Raw genomic sequence first — 22,039 nt, 5'->3', positions numbered from 1 at the left:
GAATCGACGTTGAATCAACGTTGAAAGTGATGGTTGAATCAACGTTGGATTTTGTGTCGATTTTGAAAGGTGAATCAACGTTGATATGCCAACGTCGTTTCAACGTCATAAATTCAACCTTGAATAAACCATAAAATTCACGTTCATGATGCTCAAAATTGCATGGGAGAGAGGAAAAAAACAACTGTATGCCATAATGAAAAAAGAACAATTTTATTTTTTTTTATTCTCTCATTTTACTCGGAGTACCACCACACAACCTCAGTCATGGCCTCTAGTCTGGGACTCGAACCCACAACCCTTCGGTCTCAAGACCAGTTCCCTAACCGCCAGGCCACGAAGTTTTGTTTCTGCCTCAAAACATTTAAAACTGTTTCACTGCCTGATGTTGTCTTCCTGGTTAATACCTGCCTGTTTTTGACGACGTTTTTGGACGAATTAATAAATAAAAAAAATTACATTATTATTATTATTATTATTATTATTACTACTACTACTACTACTACTACTACTACTAATAATAATAATAATTAATACCTCTTTCAAAACTCTCAGCCAATGCCAAAGTGTTGTTTGTACTTTTTTATTGTATGTGTTTTTTGAACTTGAAATGGTAATACAAAGGCAGGTTGAATATATTACGTTGATTCACCGTTAATAGTTCAACGTTTGCGCAACCATTTAACGTTAAACGTTGATTCACCGTTAATAGTTCAACGTTTGCGCAACCATTTAACATTAAACATTGATTCAACGTTGTTTCAATGTTGAAACAACAACAGACAGTATTTCAACTATATTTCAACCACATTTCAACGTTGAAGGTCGGTCGTGTGCCAGCTGGGTTATTAGGACTGTACAGCAGGATTTGGTTGGGAGTGGTTGTCTGTCTGTGCTGCTGCTCTGATTTATGGGCGACCACAGAGTGCTCATTGCTGTCACAGTCCCGTGTCTTTGGCATCTCCAGTTTCTACTTGCCCAGTGGGGAACAGTGTGCTGCTGCTTTCAAATGTTTGCTTGTCAAACAAGTTTGGATGTGGAGGTTTTAGTTTGCTTCATCTCCTCTGTCTGGGTTGGAGAGCTCAGTGGAAAAGACACTTTAGGATCCTTTGCCACATCAATTTTCCTGACAAGCTCAATCCAAAAGATGAAACTGGCTAGGGTGACGTCTTTATCCTAAGAACCCCCCTTCTCTCCAGTTATCTTTCCCTTTCCATCTCCCTCTCTTTCCCTCTCTCCCTCTTCTCTTTCTGAGAAGTTGTGGTCTATGAGATTTAATGCACGCTCTCTTTCATGACAAAGAAAAACGTATTTGGAGTTTGAACTCATTTGAACTTCTGCAGGGTCTGACCACTGCTAATACACGGGAGAGATGGGCTCTCCAGGATTGGTCAGATTTGGGGGGGGGGGGGGGGGGGGGGGGGGGGGGGGGTTTGGACTGAATGGGAGGGGTATGGGGTGTTAGGACACACAGGCAGCCCCTTAACCTCCTGCCCAGTTGTACTTTGTAAGCTGGAATTTGAGGTCACACGTCCTCAACACAGAGTTTTAAATGATTCATCATTATTATTAATCATAGCTTTGCAAGAGTTTAGATGCCAACTGTGTGTTATGTTGTTGTAATAACATCAGCGAGCCTTTCTGTGAATTGAAAGAGAAAGGCCTGGCATACAGGAAACCTAATGACAGCAAACCACTGTTGTTGGTGATGTGCCGGGTGTCTCCTCCTCCCCTCCTCTCCTCCTCCTCCTCCTCCCCTCCTCTCCTCCCCTCCACCTCTCCTCTCCTCTCCTCTGATTGTATATCTTTTTGTTTTGTAGGTTGCAGCTTTGGCTGATGAGTCACATTAATGAAGATGGAAGACAAAGGGCAACAGATGCTTTTTTATTCTGATCTGAGCTGATTAGACGTGTGTGTGTGTGTGTGTGTGTGTGTGTGTGTGTGTGTGTGTGTGTGTGTGTGTGTGTGTGTATGTGTGAGGAAGAGAGAGTCAGTTAGATTACAAAGTGGAATGTTACATTCTGCATAATGTTTTATTCATTTTTTATTAGAAATGATGTGTAATGTTTGCACAGTGCTGGCATACTAATAATTGTATTGGAGGACGTCAAACGTGTATCTACCTATGTCTGAACGTATGGAATATTGGTATGGTAGCTATATTCATAGAAAAAATGGCATCTTACAGGGAAAAAGTCCCCCCTGACACACACTAACTAACATTTATGAATTCATTAGACACAAATCACAAATTCCATCATTTCTGTTCCGCATTTGATCCAGAATGTGTGGATGAAATGGTCAATAATAGTAATAAATAATTTAGACAGTAATAACAGTGATTAAAGTGAGGAAGAGGTTGGTGGTGGAGTATAGATTAAGCTCGCTGGTACGCACACACACTACCTGCAGGAACAGATTAAAGCAATGAGCATCTGTTGCTCTCACACACAGCAAATAATGACGTACTCCAGAAATACTGCGGCTGTGTCTCAGTGTCTATCTGTGTCTTTATTTCCGTGTGTGTGTGTGACTGAGCGTGGAATACTGGCAGTATGTTCACGCTGGTGCTACTCCACCTGGCCAGCAGGATGTGACGCACCTGTGAGGTGTGGGATATGATCCAGCACTTTCCTCATCAACTTGTTAATAACGAGCCTTGGTTCTCCGTCCCATGACGTTCCACAAACCAACTGCCGATTGTACTGATTCCTTAATGGCTGGTGAGAGTGCAGTTGAATCTATTCTAAGAACATCACGTAAACGTCGTGTCTGCTGCCCGTGTGGGGGTGGAGCTAAGGACCGTGGTCTTCCTCGGCACATGCAGGCTTCTTCTCGCTCGCATGCGTCTGATCCGCTTCACGTATCCCAGATGTGTGTCTCGTCATCAGTGCTGGGATGGTTAATGTCTTCTGTTCGCATGTTGTAAAATGAGAGTAATATCAATGTGTGGTTATGGGTTCTAATTCTCCTATACAGTAATTCCACGCATAATGACAATAGCAATGAAAGGCACAGTACTGTTTATATGGAAGTAATAAAGGAGACCGTCTAGGATCTCCTGAACTGCCATGCCTGTTCAAAAGTGCTGCAGTGAACCAGGAAGGACCAAGTCCACACAAAATACGTAGGAGACATCTGTGTTTGTCACAGTGTGGAAACAGACATGGAGGGTGAAGGGGAGGTGGAGGCAGATGTCTCAATGGCCTGCTGGGATGGAGGAATCGGCAGAAGGTGTGTTCACCTCATGAGGTGTCCTCCAGTGCAGAGAGAGGTTTGTCCTCCTTATTGGGTGTCCCCCTTATGGGGTGTCCTGTGCAGAGAGAAGTTCGTCCCCCTCTTGGGGTGTCCCCTTATGCAGACAGAGATGTGTATCCTTCATGGGTTGTCTCCCTGTATGTAGAGAGCTGTGTTCCCCTGTGAGGTGTCCTCCTGAGCAGAGAGAGGTGTTTGGATATGTACAGCTAAACTGTTAGCGTACCACATCTAGGTGATTGTGACCATGTTGTGAAGGATTCTCTGGGACTCTGTGTGAGGACCAGCAGAGGAAACCAGAGTTAATTTTGTTCTTATTCCTAAAAAAACAACCTTTCCTGGCCTTTTCTAAACATGAGTGTTCTTAAAAGTGTGTCTTTGCAGTGAAATTAATGGATGAATCCCTGAACAGAATTTTGGGGAATGGAAGTAAAATGGAGGAACAACTCACCACTGTGATGTCAGAGTGGTGAATGGAATTGAAATAATTGTGCAATCATGGCCCTGGTGTGAAGTCAGGAATGTATGAATAAAGAAATATGTGCAATGCATCCCCTGCAGGGGGCGGTAGGGATCCGGTTGTGCTCTGATGAACATGCTTTAGAATCTGTGGTCAGTACACAGCTCTCTTACTCTTCATATGTGAATATTTAATCTTTTTGTAACCTTTATGATCTGTGGTAGGCTGTACATAATGAGGGGTGAGACTCCATGTGTAAAGTGAAATAGTAACACTTCAACTGTCTGCATCCAGGGTTATGAATGTCTCTGAGTCATATACTGTACTCATTTCTGAAGGATCTGTCCTGCGTCCTGCTGGGCTGACCACTAAATCCATGTTTTTGAAATAGCTTCAATTGCACATACAGTTGTGAGAAACGATCTGTGACCACTCTGGGATGGTCAAGGGTTCTGTAGGGATCGCTCCTTCACCAAGATCTGATCTTCAGCTAAGATAAAGCCTTGTTTAACATCGGCATGAATCATTTTCAGCTAAGGAAATGTATGCAGACTTAGAACATCATTTATTGGCAATAATTTCAACAAGACTTTCCCAATATAATGCTACATGTTTACCAAACAGATAGATTATCTGTACAAAAAATGTCAGCCTGGTCCTGGATTTTGTAAGTACTTACAATTAATTGAAAATTGGTATAACAAATGTTTTTTATTATTAATTTGCTTCATAAACCTGATTTTGTCATCACACTTGATGCCTTGGTAAAGGAAGGATGAATAATTTAGTATTCAAAGCTGGGCGGCTCTGAGTTTTGCATACTTTCATCACCTATAGCCTTGACTGTGTTGTAGTGTAAAACTGTGCTACCCTGTATATATTTATTATGGCACTACAGATCTGATATATTATTTTAGGAGCCATTCAAACAGAAATCCAGATGAATCCTGTGAGTTCATAAAGTTTTTTCACAGCTGTATCTGTTCTTTTTGTATGATGCACTGAAAACAGAATTTTGAAGTGTAGAAATGTTACTTTATAAACTCAATCAAATACTAGAATAGTTATTGCATTGTTTTATCTTGTATGTAATGTTATTATAGAAATGTTATGTCCTTATGTAAATGTTGTTTATTGTTGTTTTATCTGAAATAAAGTTTATTAATGCATCAGAACATCTGTGTGCACCATTAACAACTACAGGGGAAAGGTGTGTGTGTGTGTGTGGGTGTGTGTGTGTGAGTGTGAGTGTGAGAGAGAGAGAGAGAGAGAGAAAGAACGCATATGATGGGAGGAGATGAATCTCAAGATAACTATCAGACCAAGGATTTCCAGAAAAATGGAGTGGAAGTCTGTGTGTTTTAATGTGTGTGTGTGTGTGTGTGTGTGTGTGTGTGTGTGTGTGTGTGTGTGTGTGTGTGTGTGTGTGTGTGTGTGTGTGTGTGTGTGTGTGTGTAAGCTAACAGTGTTAAAGCTCAAAAATGATATGGGATTTAATTGGGACACTGCAGGGATATGTTTTGGTCCAAAAGAGGGAGGGTGTGTTGGTATACAGCATGTACAGTCCCCATAAAGCTGTGGTGAGAGTATGTGAGGGTTCTGCCCTTGGGGAGGATCCCAGTTCTGCAGGCTCAGCCCGTGCTGGCCTTGTGCTGTGGCTCCTGTCAGAGTGACTAACAGCAGATCAAACTGACGCATGTGACGCTACAGCTGCAGATGGAAGAGAACTGCATCTGATCTGGAGGGAAAAAACCCTAGATGTAATTTCAGCCTTGCAGCATGCAAATACACCAAACCTTTCATTACAGATAACCAGCTGGCAATTTATGGGTTCCCATGTCATTAAGGGACAAATGTGTTTTGCCCTGTTTGGAAGGTCATTCATCATGGGCTTTAGCTCTAGGAAAAGGGTAGTGAGGGGGGCATGTGGTTTAGCCACAGGACCATTTAGAACACATTTTTTGTCTCAATTACATTTGTCTGTAAAAACATGGTGACTTTAGTGTTGGATGAATACTTTTCTTTGGTTTGGGAAGCAAAACAAGTTTGATAATTCATGCTCTCTGACATTTTTATATTATGTGTAAACCTGGGGGAGGGACCTAGCTATGTTATCTTTGTATGACTTTAGGCATAGATGTTGTGATTATAAGCTGCCACGACAACAATCACCAAATGTATTTAAACAAAGGAATGAGCAATAAAATAAAGCAAGAAAACTGCAGGCTCTTTTCGCAACTCCTTAAGGCAAACTCAACATTCCCCTGTCACTGCAAATCATCTCACTCCAGCTTCCATGTCCCTCTAACAAGCGATCTGTGATTCCAACAGGGAGGTTGTGGTCAGCGTGCGTGTTAGGGATGGTCTGTCAAATTTGCCGTTCAAGCGGTTCCCCCATGTTGCGGTGTTAAATGAGAAACTATTGCATTTTATTCATGAGTCCACATGGAAAGTCATTCTCATGTCTATCTAAAAGTTTGAGTATTATTGCAATGTAGTGATTAAGTTTAAACTGTAAGTGTCTAAAATTTATTTCTCTTCTTCTTATGGTGAATTGAGCTGGACAAAGTTTGAAGAATGTGGTTAACATACGTTTTTGGTTTAGGTGTAAAGGGGCCCTAGTTTAGGGGTCAAAGGTGGCCCCTGGTGGCTCCTTTTCCTGTCTCTGTTTAGACTAAATACTGAGACCCCTTTCTCCCTTACTCGTCTTTCTTTATCAATGTGTACGAGATGGCTTGCAGATGTGAGGCGCCCTAGACTTCTTTGTACAACTCACATATAAATATGTGTGAAGATGCAGTGTTCGAGAGGAAATTTCACATTGGCCAGAGACCTTTCTCAAGCAAGACCATGGTGCTTGATAAGATGCTGTTCTTTTTTGTAATAAACTTATTACTGACAACTAAGAAATCCGTGTATCATTCGTTCATTTGATATTCAACTGAAAATCAAAAACGAAAAATCAAAAAAACTATTAATTATTTTGTTTTTCGTTTTGAATATAAAAACAAAAAAACTAATCAGGCTTGTATTTTTCTGTTTTTTATTTGATGATCCAAACAAAAATAGCAAAATTAAAATACGGATTCGGAGACGAACTTGATTTTGTGGTCAGCGTGCGTGTTAGGGATGGTCTGTCAAATTTGCCGTTCAAGCGGTTCCCCCATGTTGCGGTGTTAAATGAGAAACTATTGCATTTTATTCATGAGTCCACATGGAAAGTCATTCTCATGTCTATCTAAAAGTTTGAGTATTATTGCAATGTAGTGATTAAGTTTAAACTGTAAGTGTCTAAAATTTATTTCTCTTCTTCTTATGGTGAATTGAGCTGGACAAAGTTTGAAGAATGTGGTTAACATACGTTTTTGGTTTAGGTGTAAAGGGGCCCTAGTTTAGGGGTCAAAGGTGGCCCCTGGTGGCTCCTTTTCCTGTCTCTGTTTAGACTAAATACTGAGACCCCTTTCTCCCTTACTCGTCTTTCTTTATCAATGTGTACGAGATGGCTTGCAGATGTGAGGCGCCCTAGACTTCTTTGTACAACTCACATATAAATATGTGTGAAGATGCAGTGTTCGAGAGGAAATTTCACATTGGCCAGAGACCTTTCTCAAGCAAGACCATGGTGCTTGATAAGATGCTGTTCTTTTTTGTAATAAACTTATTACTGACAACTAAGAAATCCGTGTATCATTCGTTCATTTGATATTCAACTGAAAATCAAAAACGAAAAATCAAAAAAACTATTAATTATTTTGTTTTTCGTTTTGAATATAAAAACAAAAAAACTAATCAGGCTTGTATTTTTCTGTTTTTTATTTGATGATCCAAACAAAAATAGCAAAATTAAAATACGGATTCGGAGACGAACTTGATTTTGATTTTTTAAATCGACCCATTTGTGTGCCCCGGAAGTTACTGATTTGTTTACTCTTCGTGGTCTTCGTTTGCACGGGAGTGCACTGCAGTGTTACTTGTTCTACTCTGATTGTAGCCTAGACATTGGAACATAGTCTATATTGGTATTGACAACATGTCCGGACTGGAACCACATACTTATTTAATTAAAGTTTTATTTGAAGGTGGTAAGACGCGTGCAGAGATTTCGTGCACGTTGCATCAAATACTGCGATAAAGTTGGTTTCACGTGCATATTCAGAATTCGTTCTTCAATAGCTTTAAGACAGTTATAGCAAAAGTGCCAAAATATGCTAATTCTATTTTTAGCAACATAAACAACCACCTACAACTCAGGAATAGGCGTATTTTACATCGGGAATAGGCGTATTTTAAATTGTAGATAACGTTATTTAAAATAACTGCTGTCACCTCTGCAACATCTAAGGCACCGAATTCTGAATACGCGAATGTGAAACCAACCAACAGTGGTTTTCCCTTGTGTGGTCCGGTGTTATTTGTCGTGTTTTGTAGTTCTCGTTTACTTTAGTCTCTGCCGTGTTTTCTGTGCTTTGTATTATTTCAGCATTCATACTTCAAAAAGTGTTTTCCTTTCATAATCGCTGTGGTCCTTTATATTCCTTCGTGAGTGTTTCTGTGAAGTGTGTTCTCGGTATGCCTCGTAGTAGCGCACTCTCCGTATGCGCGCAGTTCACTTATGGCGCATTTCCACTAGGGCCTGCTTGGCGCGGTACAGTTCGATACGGATTGATTCGCAACGGAACAGTACGGTCGCGTTGTGTTTCCATTACAATGGTGGACCACCACAATGTGGGTGGAGTCGCTGTTGGCGCGCGGGTTGTAGTGTCGTGACATCATTTGTATGCGACCACAACACCGGTCGATGCCCCTTAACACATAGCATTATTGTATCTTATTTATCTTTATCTTCATTATTGTATGTGGTTGCTCTAATTATTGATAATAATTTGGTATTACTCAAACAGGCTGAACACATCCTGCATAAAAAGCATCAGTCATACAATCAAATGAAATCAAACTTTATTATGAAATATAGATATTTTAAGTACAACATATGTAAATAATATAGTTATAGTTTTAAAAAGTGCAAAAAGCTTATTACCTAAAAATAACGTATAGCTTTATATTAAATAAATATTTATAGTACTACAAGCAACATTTTGTGTGCTTTTACTGGCGTCTGTCTCGCATGGTGTTCACAAGTTCGCCAAGCACCCCGAGGAAAGCCCGGTTGAAGGAAACATTTTCCGCCAACTCCGCTCGCCTCGTCAGTGGAAGGGGAATCTTGAACGTAAAAAATAACAAATATTAAACACAAGCATTCCCGTGAAAGCAACAACAATATAGCGTAACTGCACAAAATGTGTAGCACGTCATCGCTGCTCATGCTTTGTTTATGGCTACAGCTAACTAACAACTAGCAAGGCTAAGAGCTAGCTATTGTACAGTAGTGACTGTGGTGGTAACATTAACTACAAACACAGCTCTAAATTCCTGCGTTTACAATAGATGCGTTCATATTACGTTCATATTACATCTTTTACGAGCCTAGTAAAACTGAAATCACAATACACTCACCATTCTCTGTGGCCTCCAGCACCGACATTGTCGTGTCCAGCACGTTTTTTCTTCCGTTACTGGCTGGCCGGTGACCGTATATGACATCCATTTGCTGGAACCATTTCCAGTCTTTGCGGTTTGCTCCGCTGCGTCCGTTATGGTCCTTCACCGCCCGGTAATCGCTTTTAAGCTTTTTTAGCTTGGACCGACCGGCACTGCTGAATGGACCGCTGGTAGCCATGAGTGGCCATTGGCGCGGAAACCTCGCTAAAAACCTTTACATTTCTAGTGGCCCCGTCCAGTTCGCCCTGGATTTTTTGATCGCTGATTATTAACAGAAAGGTTTGTACCTCGGCGTTTGACCAGGGAACAGACTTCGCTCCTTGGGTTTTAAAAATGGCTGAGGAGTCCATAGCATAGCGGAGGAGTCGCTCTCCTGACGCAACCTGTGACGACACTCCCTGGCCAATCAGTGTCATGCTGTTCCTCCACGTCACAGAACTGTACCGCTTCGGAACGGTTAGAACCTTGAGCGAGTCGGTACGAAAATAGTACCCGAAGGGACTGGCTAACTGGGACCTGGTACTAATGGAAACACTCACAAACCGTCGCGAATCGAACCGTACCGCGCCAAGTAGGCCCTAGTGGAAATGCACCATTAGAGGAGACTATCTCCGTTAAAGTAGGTGCCAGCTCTTTATCGCGATTGTGTCCAACCCTGACTCCTACCGCGTTACACAGATATTGGTATATGATTAATTTCAGTAATTACATTCAAAAGGTGAAACTTGTATATTATACTCATTCATTGCACGTATACTGATATATTTAAGAAAATGTGAATATTGTGAAAAGGTTCAATATTGAAGACAATATTAAATAGCTAATGAACTAAAACTGGTCTCTCAGTCTAGTTCTGTATGCTACACAGTCATGGGGAAGAACAAGTAGTATATTAAGTGCATCCTAAACAGCAACCTACAACTCTTACATGGGTATTTGTACCTTGCACCAATTTGTTGTACTCAGTTGTTGTCTTGTTATTTCAATAGCTTTTAAATGGTCCATCAGAAGACCACCTAAGAAGTTGTATTAAACAAAGTGCATCCTAAACAACAACCTACATCTCAGACATGGGTATTTACAGGTGCTGTTCATAAAATTAGAATATTATGAAAAGCTATTGAAATAATTAGATAAAAACTCACCACCACTATTAGGTAAGAGGTAGAAATACCCATTTCTGTAGTTCTGTAGTTCTGTAGTTGTAGGTTGCTGATCATCATGGGTTTAATGTAATACAACTTGTTTGGTGCTGTTCTGATGGACCGTTTAAAAGCTATTCAAATTAAAAGATAAAAACTCACAACCACTGTTAGGTAAGAGGTAGAAATAGAACTTATAGGTTGTTGCTTAGGATTGCGCTTAATATATAAGAGCTTGTTTTATGATCTTATGATGCACTGTTTAAAAGCTATTGACATAATTAGACAAAAACTGACCACCACAAATTGGTGCAGGGTAGAAATACCCATATAAATGTAAATGTGCCATATTTTGTCAATTGTGATTTTTTTTCACTGCAATTGAAATTTGTCCTCCACTTTTTACCCATCTGTGCAGTTAGAACACACACACACACACACACACACACACACACTAGTGATTACTAGGGGCTGTGGTGCACACGTGCCCAGAGCGGTGGGCAGCCCTAGCCCGGTGCTTGGGGAGCAGTTGGGGTTAGGTGCCTTGCTCAAGGACACCTCAGTCATGGCCTCAAGCCTGGGAATTGAACCCATGAGCCTCCGGTCACAAGACCAATTCCCTACAATCAGACCATGACTGCCCGTTGTATTACAAGTTGTATTACACAAAGTGCATCCTAAATAACAACTATATAAAAGTTGCAGATTGTTATTTAGGATGCACTTTGTGTAATACAACTTGTTTGGTGGTCTTATGATGGACCATTGAAAATATATTGATATTATTGAAAAAAAAAAAAAAAAAACCAGAGTGTGCAGTGCTCTGGGGCCTTTACTACCGCCACTTGCGTCCGTGTTAACCGTGTTAATGTAATTTGTAGACGGTGCCTTAGACGGTCACAATAGTACATTTTAAATTAAATGTTGTATACAACTTAAATACAGTTGTGATCAAATTTATTCAACCCCCAATGCTGCGAAGGGTTTTATGGAATTCAGTGCACATTTGTAATTGTGTTCATAATGAAATCTTACAAGGACTTGTTAAAGAACTAAATGCAACTAAGATAGCATCAAATTTTTTTGTCATAAAGTATTAAATGGCCTTTTTGTGATTTCTTCATTGACACAATTATTCAACCCCTTTACGACTACCACTCCTAAGAACAGAGGTTCATTCCAGTGTTTTCCATCAGGTATTGAAAACATCTGTGGATGTCAACGAGCAGCAATCAAGCATGATAAGCACCAATTAGGCAGATTTAAAAGGACTGTGATACTCAGCTCCTTCTAGACATCTACTGGTGTGTTTCCAAGCATGGTGAAGGCAAGAGAATGGTCCCAGAAGACAAGAGAAGAGGTTATTGCTCTTCACAAGAATGGCAATGGATATAAAAAGATTGCGAAGTTGTTAAATATTCCAAGAGACACTATCGGAAGTATCATTCGCAAGTTCAAGTTAAAGGGCACAGTGGAAACGTTACCTGGTCGTGGCAGAAAGAAGATCCTGACCGCGACTGCTGTGCGCTACCTGAAGCGTAATGTGGAGAAAAATCCCCGCGTGACTGCTAAGGAACTGAAAAAAGACCTGTCAGATGTGGGCACTGAAGTTTCAGCTCAGACAATAAGGCGCGCACTGCATAACGAAGACCTCCATGCCAGAACGCCCAGACGCACCCCCTTGCTGACTCCAAAGAACAAGAAAAGTCGACTGCAGTATGCCAAAAGTCATGTGGACAAGCCACAAAGGTTTTGGAACAGTGTACTGTGGTCAGATGAAACTAAATTAGAACTGTTTGGGACAATGGACCAGCGCTATGTTTGGAGAAGGAAGAACCAGGCTTATGAACAAAAGAACACCTTGCCTACTGTGAAGCATGGCGGGGGGGTCAATTATGCTTTGGGGCTGTTTTGCTTCTAATGGTACAGGAAAGCTTCAACGTGTGCAGGGTACCATGAATTCCCTTCAGTACCAGGAGATCTTGGAGGAAAATGTGATGGAGTCAGTCACAAACCTGCGGCTTGGGAGACGTTGGACCTTCCAACAGGACAATGATCCGAAGCACACATCCAAGTCCACTTGAGCATGGTTGAACATGAAAGGCTGGAACATTCTAGAGTGGCCATCGCAATCACCAGACTTAAATCCAATTGAGAACCTCTGGTGGGACCTAAAGAAGGCAGTTGCAGTGCGCAAGCCTAAGAATGTGACTGAACTGGAAGCTTTTGTCCATGAAGAATGGGCTAAGATACCCATAGGTCGCTGCAAGACACTTGTGTCAAGCTATGCTTCACGCTTGAAAGCTGTCATAACTGGAAAAGGATGTTGTACTAAGTACTAAAAAATAATGTCACTAGGGGGTTGAATAAAACTGATAATGATGTGAGCACAGTAAAGACATTTGTGGTTATTCCATCATAAATATTATGTTATGTTTGTCTAATTTATAAGTGCCTCTTTGATATAATTGTAAATAAGATGACTGAAATGATCAAAATCAATGTCAAACTGGCCAAAACACTTTATTTCAATGGGGGTTGAATAAATTTGATCACAACTGTATGTATATTCCTGGTGTTATAGGTATTTATTTTGTTTGCCAGAAATGAGAATTTGCACATTTTGGCACTTATTATTGAAGAAAGAATGTGTATGCGAACGTGAAACCAACTTTACCGCAGTCAAACGAAGACCACGAAGAACAACTTCCGGGGCACACAAATGGGTCCAGTTAAAAAATCTAAATCAAGTTTGGCTCCGAATCCGATTTTTAATTTAGCTATTTTTGTTTGGATCATCAAATAAAAAACTGAAAAATACAAGCCTGGTTTGTTTTTTTGTTTTTATATTCAAAACGAAAAACAAAATAATCAATGGTTTTTTGATTTTCCGATTTTGATTTTCAGTTGAATATCAAATGAACAAATGATACACGGATTCTAAGACAATGCCTGTGAAGACTTCTTCATTCATCATCACAGCATTGCAAAAGAAGAAATACACCTCAGCAGCTTAATACTTAATGACACCTTAATTTGTAGCGCTAAGGAAAGGGATGAAAATGTGACAAATTAGCTTTGTTTAGGCAGTTTCACTGTTACTGATATCACATATAAAAAGAGTTTCAAAATCATTATTACATAATAAAATTGTTCCACCACAAATATTCTATTCATAGAAATTTTTATTGAACCCTCCCCCACGCACCCCCAAAACACCTTAAGCATAAACAAATCTGAAACTATCACCAGATGTTAAATGTTCAGACTTTAATGTAATTATTGAATGCAGCAATAGAACAACGTAAACAAGGCATGCATCGGATGTTCATATAACATTAAAATGTTCAAAAGTGCATTAAATTTGGGCCTAATAGGAAAGCATGAAGAGAAATAAGAACTGGCCTTCTAAATATGCTAGGAAATATGAAAAAAAATAGCAAGCAAATATGAAATTCGGGAATGTCGATTAACAATTACATTGTGAATTGAGCTACCTTCTTATTACACAACGAATTAAATTCTCTAGATCATTAGTTCAACCATTATAGCAGAATGCTGAAGTTAATCGTTTCATCAAAACAAATGTAAAATATTAGGCAAATAACTAAAAGTGAACACGACATCACGTTCAAATGATATTTGCTGCATTCACGCTTGGACAGATGACACTACCGAGACCAGACGATCAGTGGAAGTGAAAATGCAGACGGTCCCTGAAGCGCCATCTGGCTTGTGGCCCCACCCCCTTCGCTGTGAGGGACGGCGGGTCTGATCAGCTCACACTGCTCCAGTGCTGGATTGCAGTCGTTAGCTTACTTTAGCTTATTAGCTAGCTATTAGTTAGTTAGCTTATTAGTCGTTAGTCACTCAAGCTGTGTTTTAAGCCAAATAATCAGTACATCTTGTTTGTTTGTTTACTTTAATAATTCAAGATTTATATGTATTTCCGGAGCATTACTAGCGATGCGAGTATATACTTTTGAAGTTGGGACGACAACTTTGTAAATTTGTGAAGAAAGAAGGAGCAAACAAAGGCAGTGGGGAGAGAGCTCGCAGGGTCTCGAGACAGCCGTCTGGAGAAGAAGCCGCAAAGGAACTATGGACCCGCGCGCGGCGCTCGCCACGGGCTTCAGGAGCCGCTCGGCCTTCGTCGTGGTGGCGTTACTGTTATGGGGGTTTTGGGGAGTAAGTGCACAACACGCAGATCTTGGAATATCGGTTCCTGAGCACGGCTCCTGCCAACCAATTTCTATTCCACTTTGCACGGACATCGCCTACAATCAGACGATCATGCCAAATTTACTCGGTCATACAAATCAGGAGGATGCGTGGCTCGAGGTCCATCAGTTTTATCCACTTGTTAAAGCTAAATGCTCGCCGGATCTGAAGTTTTTCCTTTGTTCCGTGTACGCACCTGTCTGTACGGATAAGGAGAAAGCGCTGCCCCCGTGCAGGTCGCTGTGCGAGAGAGCTCGGCAAGGCTGCGAGGCGCTTATGAATAAATTTGGTTTTCAGTGGCCGGACAGACTCGCCTGCGAATCTTTTCCTGTACATGGAGCTGACAAGTTGTGTGTCGGACAGAACACGTCGGAAAATAGCACACCAATAAATCCCACTCCCGAGGGAGATCGTGGAATATCGGTTCCTGAGCACGGCTCCTGCCAACCAATTTCTATTCCACTTTGCACGAACATCGCCTATAATGAGACAATCATGCCAAATTTACTCGGTCATACAAATCAGGAGGACGCGGGGCTCGAGGTCCATCAGTTTTATCCGCTTGTTAAAGTTCAATGCTCGCCGGATCTGAAGTTTTTCCTTTGTTCCGTGTACGCACCTGTCTGTACGGATAAGGAGAAAGCATTGCCCCCGTGCAGGTCACTGTGTGAGAGAGCTCGGCAAGGCTGCGAGGCGCTCATGAATAAATTTGGTTTTCAGTGGCCGGACACACTCGCCTGCGAATCTTTTCCTGTACATGGAGCTGGCGAGTTGTGTGTCGGGCAGAATACGTCGGAAAAAAGCACACTAATAAATCCCACTCCCGAGGGAGATCGTGGAATATCGGTTCCTGAGCACGGCTCCTGCCAACCAATTTCTATTCCACTTTGCACGGACATCGCCTATAATGAGACAATTATGCCAAATTTACTCGGTCATACAAATCAGGAGGACGCGGGGCTCGAGGTCCATCAGTTTTATCCGCTTGTTAAAGTTCAATGCTCGCCGGATCTGAAGTTTTTCCTTTGTTCCGTGTACGCACCTGTCTGTACGGATAAGGAGAAAGCGCTGCCCCCGTGCAGGTCACTGTGTGAGAGAGCTCGGCAAGGCTGCGAGGCGCTCATGAATAAATTTGGTTTTCAGTGGCCGGACACACTCGCCTGCGAATCTTTTCCTGTACATGGAGCTGGCGAGTTGTGTGTCGGGCAGAACACGTCGGAAAAAGGCACACCAATAAATCCCACTCCCGACGTGATGCAGCTTGGTGTGGAGGAAAAAAAACCTTAATGATGTAATTTCAGCCTTGCAGCATGCAAATACACCAAACATTTCATTAAAGATAACCAGCTGGCAATTTTTGGGTTCTCATGTCATGAAGGGACAAATGTATTTTGCCATGTTTGGAAGGTCATTCATCACTGGCTTTAGCTCATGGAAAAGTGGGGTGAGGGGGAAGCATGTGGTTTAGCCACAGGACCATTTAGAACTGTTGGGAATTATATTTTAATCCCTTCATATTTTGTTTACATTACAGTATTAATCAAATTGCTTATTAACAAAAATGTCTTAGAATATGCTTGTCTGCTCTTTTATGTATTCTAAGTGCTTGCCGGTTACAAAGAACAGAATGTTTCAAGATAACCTCTGTAGGTCAGTTTGACCAAACCAGGAAGCAAAGACCTCGCTTCCACTCCTAGAGAGAAAACATCTGTGTGTTTAATGTCTGTAACCTATGTGCAACCCCTAGGTGTGGATCACCTCTGTGATCTCTGAGTTGTCAAAATCATTGTAGGATGTAGGGAACTAAGATGGGCTCAGGCAGAACAGTTTTTGGAGAACAAAGTAGAGTGGCTGTTATCTATCTTGGACAATAGACAGACAAGTTTTCAGATGTAGGGAGATTCCATCGCTGAGTAGCAAAGGTGGGGGCTTATACCCAGACCACACTAGCCTATATAGTACAGGAGGAAAGGTTTCTCAGTCAGAGACCTGCACACAAAGCTACAGGGTAGAGTAGTTAGGCTTTATGTGTACTCTCTCCAGAGATCTCTGTATTTTTATTTGCTTTTAATAAAAGGTTAAAAGACACAAGACTGGTGACATTCTTTTTTGCATCAAACGGACATGCTGCGCTAGGTCGGGAGGAGAGAAAGCGCAACAGAACACATTTTTTTGTCTCAATTACATTTGTCTGTAAAAACATGGTGACTAGTGCTGGATGAATACTTTTCTTTTGTTTGGGATGCAAAACAAGTGTGATAATTCATGCACTCTGACATATTTTTATATGATGTGTAAACCTGGGGGAGGGGCCTAGCTAGGTTATCTTTGTATGACTTTAGGTAACATTAGATGTTGTGATTATAAGCTGCCATGAAAACAATAACAAAATGTATTTAAACAAAGATATGAGCAATAAAATAAAGCAAGAAAACCAAACTGCAGGCTCTTCTTCACACTTCCAGTGTATGTATGGGAGTATTTTCCAAATTTACAATATTTGAGAATAAAAATAATGAAAGCTGAAACCCATAACAGATAATATTCAAAATGAAAAGGGGTCCAAGATACAATCGAAAATGAAAGAATGGAATACAATAGATTTGTTACTGTAGCTTTGTGTGTGTGTGTGTGTGTGTGTGTGTGTGTGTGTGTGTGCGCATGGGTTAAAGTTCTGTCAAATCATAATAATACACACGCACATGCTATCTGTTTTGAGGCAGAAATTTGATCCTCTCACTGGATCATCAGCGCTGGAAGGATGACGGCGGTGTCACTTGATTGACTTGCGGGTCATCCCGCCTTCTGATTTTCGGACATTACGTAGAAAAGTTACCTCCCCCCAGCCTTAAGTCCAGTTTGTTTTGGTCAGTTTATGTTTTCAACTTGTTTGGTCGTGCCGAAGACATTGCTCCGATTCAATCGACATAAACATGCAGGCGGTCCCCGGGTTACGAGGTTCCCGAGTTACGATTTTTCGTGGTTACGACACATCTCCCATTTACTGTATAAAGCCTTGTTTGGACTTAAGTGGTACTGCGTCGTAAACGGAACTTGGTGTTTGGTGTGCGCGGTGGAAGAATACATGGTTACGTGGCTCGGGACAGAAGGACGGCGTCAGGATAGGTATTAGGATAGGATAACTGCATACAGTACATTATTTACGTTCCGATTTACACCAAAAATCGATTTACGACGGATCAATGTCTTAACCCAGGGACTGCCTGTATTTCAGACATCGGAAGATGTCTTCAGAGGTAGATGCAAGATAAATTCAGTATTTTATCTTTATTCTAATGAAGTTAAATTTTTATCAGAAATGTCACGTTGAGGACCCCAGCCCCTCCCTTTTGGGTGTGTGTTTACGTCGTCTGCGTCTACTCATCTGCGTCTGTGGATCTCCGTGGGTGCGGTTACTTCTTGTGATTATTCGTCTCACCTGTGGCTCATCTCGACATCACTTGGGGTTTATGGGGGTTGTCTATTTAATAAATAAAGGTATAAACGTATAAACGTATCTCTGTTCATTGTGGCATAAATCTAAACAATCAAAGTATATACAGTTTCAGGGAACTGTTACTGCCTCTCTCCTTGTATCTGCAATGTATGCGCTTAGGCCAGTAGGGTTTGCAAATGAATGAATGAAAACGTGCGCACGATTAAAACAAAACGTGCGTACGAATTGTTAATCGTGCGCACGAATTACTAAATCGTGAGCACGAGTTTAATTAAAACGTGCGCACGAATTGTTAATCGTGCGCACGAATTAATAAATCGTGAGCACGAATTACAGAAAACGTGCGCTCGAATGGTAAAACGTTCCCTCGTTTAATTTTTTTTTTACCCATGTCCCCTCCCGGGCTCGGTACGATTTAGCAATAGTTGTTACTATAGAAATCTATGCCTGGATCTTCCCTTCATACTATCCTACTTTCTTTCTAAAACATCTATAATCTATTTAAGTTCCATGACCGTCAATAATTGCTGATTATTTGCTGTTGTTTAATGTTCCATTCTTTGTTGTTTACCATTATACATCTGGTTTGATTAGTAGATTCACGTATAGGTTTAGTTTCACTTTGAGCCAAATCATTCCACATGTTATCCTTTATATCAATTGTCATATTAACCATTTAATAAATTTTGATATTTGTTCATTAATCTGGTCACGGTGGTAAATACATATTTTGATTGATGGTATTAGGTCACTGTGCGGAATCAGAACTTAACCCTTTGTTAATGAGACTGATTAAACCATATTCCACCTATCTCCGTTATCACAATACTGGTTCCTGAGCAATCAGGATGGTGCCCCGTTCATAATCCATAAACTAACATATGTATCCGCTACAAGACCTTCAAAACGCAGTTTGAATGGAGTTAATCAGTTCGGGCTGTATTAAACGCACAAATGTGTGGAAGAAGAAGAATAAGAAGTATGAGGGATAACAATATAGGGCTTTTCAAGCCCTATAATAAGAATAACTAGATTTGCATTTCCTGAAGGAAATATTATAGGGCTTGAAAAGGAGTGCCCTGTTCTGACTAAGGTTATGGCTAATACCCTTCAGTGAGGAAGTATAAGGTCAATGTCCTGCCTGGGACCAAGATTTGAGTACAGAGTGTATTATGGTGTGTGTGAATGTATGTGGTGTGTATTAAGGTATGCAGTATGTATAGTGTGTATGAAGGTGTGTGGTGTGTATGAAGGTGTATGACTGTGTGTGTGTGTGTGTGTGTTGTGTGTATAAAATACTGGTTAACTATCAAAAGAGAAGTGATGATTTTTCAAGCACTATAATAAAATATCTTCAGGATTCAACCTGTGTATGTAAATGACCAAATTAATCAAAACTATCTTTAAAAAAATGGAAAATAAGGCATACTACTTCTATTTAAATAAAAAACGTGATGTACATTATCGTTTAAAACTTGTCAAAGGTTATAGATTTGGCTAAAACAATTGAGAATCAATGTGCATATTTAACAAATAAGCTCTTTATACAATGGATTGTTACAATATACAAGCCCCTGAACCTACGGCACGTCTTGGAACTGCTGGTCTAGAACTGCGGTTAGCTGTCGTAGCTACATTCAGGTATAAAACTGCAGGTCTAGAACTGCGGTTGGCTCTCCGGCTGTGCAATTGGATGATGTAGGACCCTCGCGCCAGTCACGACGCATCAAGTATAAGCGACGCATCAAGTATAAGCGAGCTTTATGGGCAGATTGCTCTTGTCACCAACAACTTTTGCTTGACAGCATTTGCAGTAAGTGACTGTTTGGTCCACATCTGATTTTTAAAACCCTATGTACTTCCTGACAACAGACACGGCTCCTTTCTTTGGCAAAAGTTCCTTTGAGGCATCATCTTTTACTTCAATGTTTGGTAGAATTTGTGGTTCAGAACGTCCCCACAATGTTGTGGCTCGATTTGCGCTCTGTTGCATGTGTGCTTAGTGTTGTGTCTTTACTCCAACATAGTAAATAAATGATTTAGCTCAGAGGTAGAACGAACACAACTTTATTTAGCTTAACGGTAGTCTCAATTTTACACATATCACTGCACTGGCAGACAACCTATAGGTAAACTAGGTAGCTAGGGGAGTGGTTCCGCTGAAGTAAATAGATCAACTTAATATACTACACTTAGCGGTGCAGCAATAAAAATGGTCCCTTGAGAAACAATTAACAGATATTTAAAAGCTATTTAAACTGGTGTGGCCGGTATATGAAAAATTCTTATTATAACAAAAATAAACACCGGCAGGCGTCAGCAGACTCCAGTGGTTATATATATATACTGAACCTCTTCTAACTGTAGTTAAATCATCCATTACAACAGGTCACATGCCCAAATTCTGTAAATTAGCAGTTATTAAACCTCTGATCAAGAAACCAAATCTGATTATAGACCCATTTCAAATACATCATTTATATCCAAGATCATAGAAAAAGCTGTAGCCCAGCAATTATGCCTATATCTGTATAGGAATCACATATTTGAAAAGTTCCAATCTGGATTTAGGCCTCATCATAGTACTGAAACAGCACTAGTCAAAGTAACAAATGATCTCCTCCTTGCCTCAGATCAAAGCTATGTATCTCTGTTAGTGCTTCTTGATCTTAGTTGATCTTAGTGCAGCTTTCGACACAATAGATCATAGGATCTTGCTAGAAAGGTTAGAACGCTGGGTTGCAATCTCAGGCACAGCCCTTTCATGGTTTTACTCTTACTTAACTAATCGCTAGCAGTTTGTAGAGCTCAATAATATTCCATTCAAACGTACAAAAGTGAAATATGGGGTCCCGCAAGGCTCCATTTTAGGACCACTATTATTTACTATATATGCTAGATGACACTCAACAGATGACACTCAACTTTACATATCAGCCAAACCTGATGACAAACTCAGTTTAGGAAAAATTGAGGCCTGTGTAAGAGATATTAAATGCTGGATGTCTCTAAACTTCCTCCAACTTAATGAGGACAAAATAGAAGTTCTCCTTCTGGGCCCTAAAGCTGCAAGACAGAAAATTCCAGATCTAATGCTTAATCTCGCAGACTACCACATTACACCTGGCACAGTAGCCAAAAATCTAGGCGTCATACTCGACTCTGACCTATTATTTTGATAATACATAGATAATAGTACTAAGATAGCTTTTCTACATCTCCGCAACATTGCCAAGTTAAGAAATGCTTTATCACAGCATGATGCAGAAAAATTGGTGCACGCTTTTGTTAGCTCCAGATTAGACTACTGTAACTACCGTCAGGATGTTCAAATAGTAATCTAAATAAACTTCAAATAGTTCAAAATGCGGCAGCCAGAGTTCAGACTAGAACTAGAAAATTTGATCATATCAGACCAGTCCTATCAGCCCTGCATTGGCTCCCAGTTAAATTCCGTATTGATTTTAGCACTGCACGGGCTTACTCCTGAGTACCTCCAGGAACTTATTTCCTATTATGAACCCCCACGTCCAGGATCACAGGGTGCTGGCCTTTTATTAGTTCCAACAATTAATAAGGTAACATGTATATGATTTATTTCCTGGTTGTATACATATCATAGATGTCAAAATAAAAACACACTGCTTTCTACTGTAGAATGTGTGTATTATGTACATGCAGCACTTCCACAAATACATAGTCGAACTACATGTTTAAATAAATGGTAAAATGTTTTCACACCACTAGATGTCACTGTTCTTAATGCGTCAAAGCTTAGAATCTTTTCCCGGTACAATCAGGAAGATGAAAAAATGTGTCACACCACACATGATGATAAAAACAAATAACAATAATGAATGTCATTTTTTAAATAATCCTGAGTATGAAACAGGTAAAAGAGTAAATTTTAAATTGTTCCATTATCTACATAATTCATAATACATA

At 40.5% G+C, this 22,039-nt stretch overlaps 2 protein-coding genes across 2 annotated transcripts in view; both read left to right on the top strand.

Moving 5' to 3' along the window:
* The window catches only part of cdk14 (cyclin dependent kinase 14), a 55,264-nt gene extending 50,382 nt beyond the window's left edge, over positions 1 to 4,882 (top strand). Inside the window, exon 9 of the mRNA XM_077012138.1 lies at positions 1,821 to 4,882. The gene's annotated coding sequence lies outside the window, so the exon portion shown is untranslated. The remainder of the gene's footprint in view (positions 1 to 1,820) is intronic.
* A 9,279-nt stretch (positions 4,883 to 14,161) lies between these two features.
* Positions 14,162 to 17,055, top strand: LOC143519072 (uncharacterized). Its single transcript, XM_077012136.1, has one exon. The coding sequence runs from the start codon at positions 14,518 to 14,520 to the stop codon at positions 15,922 to 15,924; it is 1,407 nt and encodes a 468-aa protein (XP_076868251.1). The 5' UTR covers positions 14,162 to 14,517; the 3' UTR covers positions 15,925 to 17,055.
* Positions 17,056 to 22,039: the final 4,984 nt, after the last annotated feature.

The sequence above is a fragment of the Brachyhypopomus gauderio genome, chromosome 7, assembly GCF_052324685.1.
Source record: "Brachyhypopomus gauderio isolate BG-103 chromosome 7, BGAUD_0.2, whole genome shotgun sequence".
Lineage (NCBI taxonomy): Eukaryota > Metazoa > Chordata > Actinopteri > Gymnotiformes > Hypopomidae > Brachyhypopomus > Brachyhypopomus gauderio.
The sequence above is the reverse complement of the archived record's forward strand: the minus strand, read 5'-3'. Positions and strand labels throughout refer to the sequence as shown.

Coding starts and splice junctions, on each gene's coding strand:
- LOC143519072 (XM_077012136.1), top strand. CDS start 14,518: ATGGACCCGCGCGCGGCGCTCGCCACGGGCTTCAGGAGCCGCTCGGCC.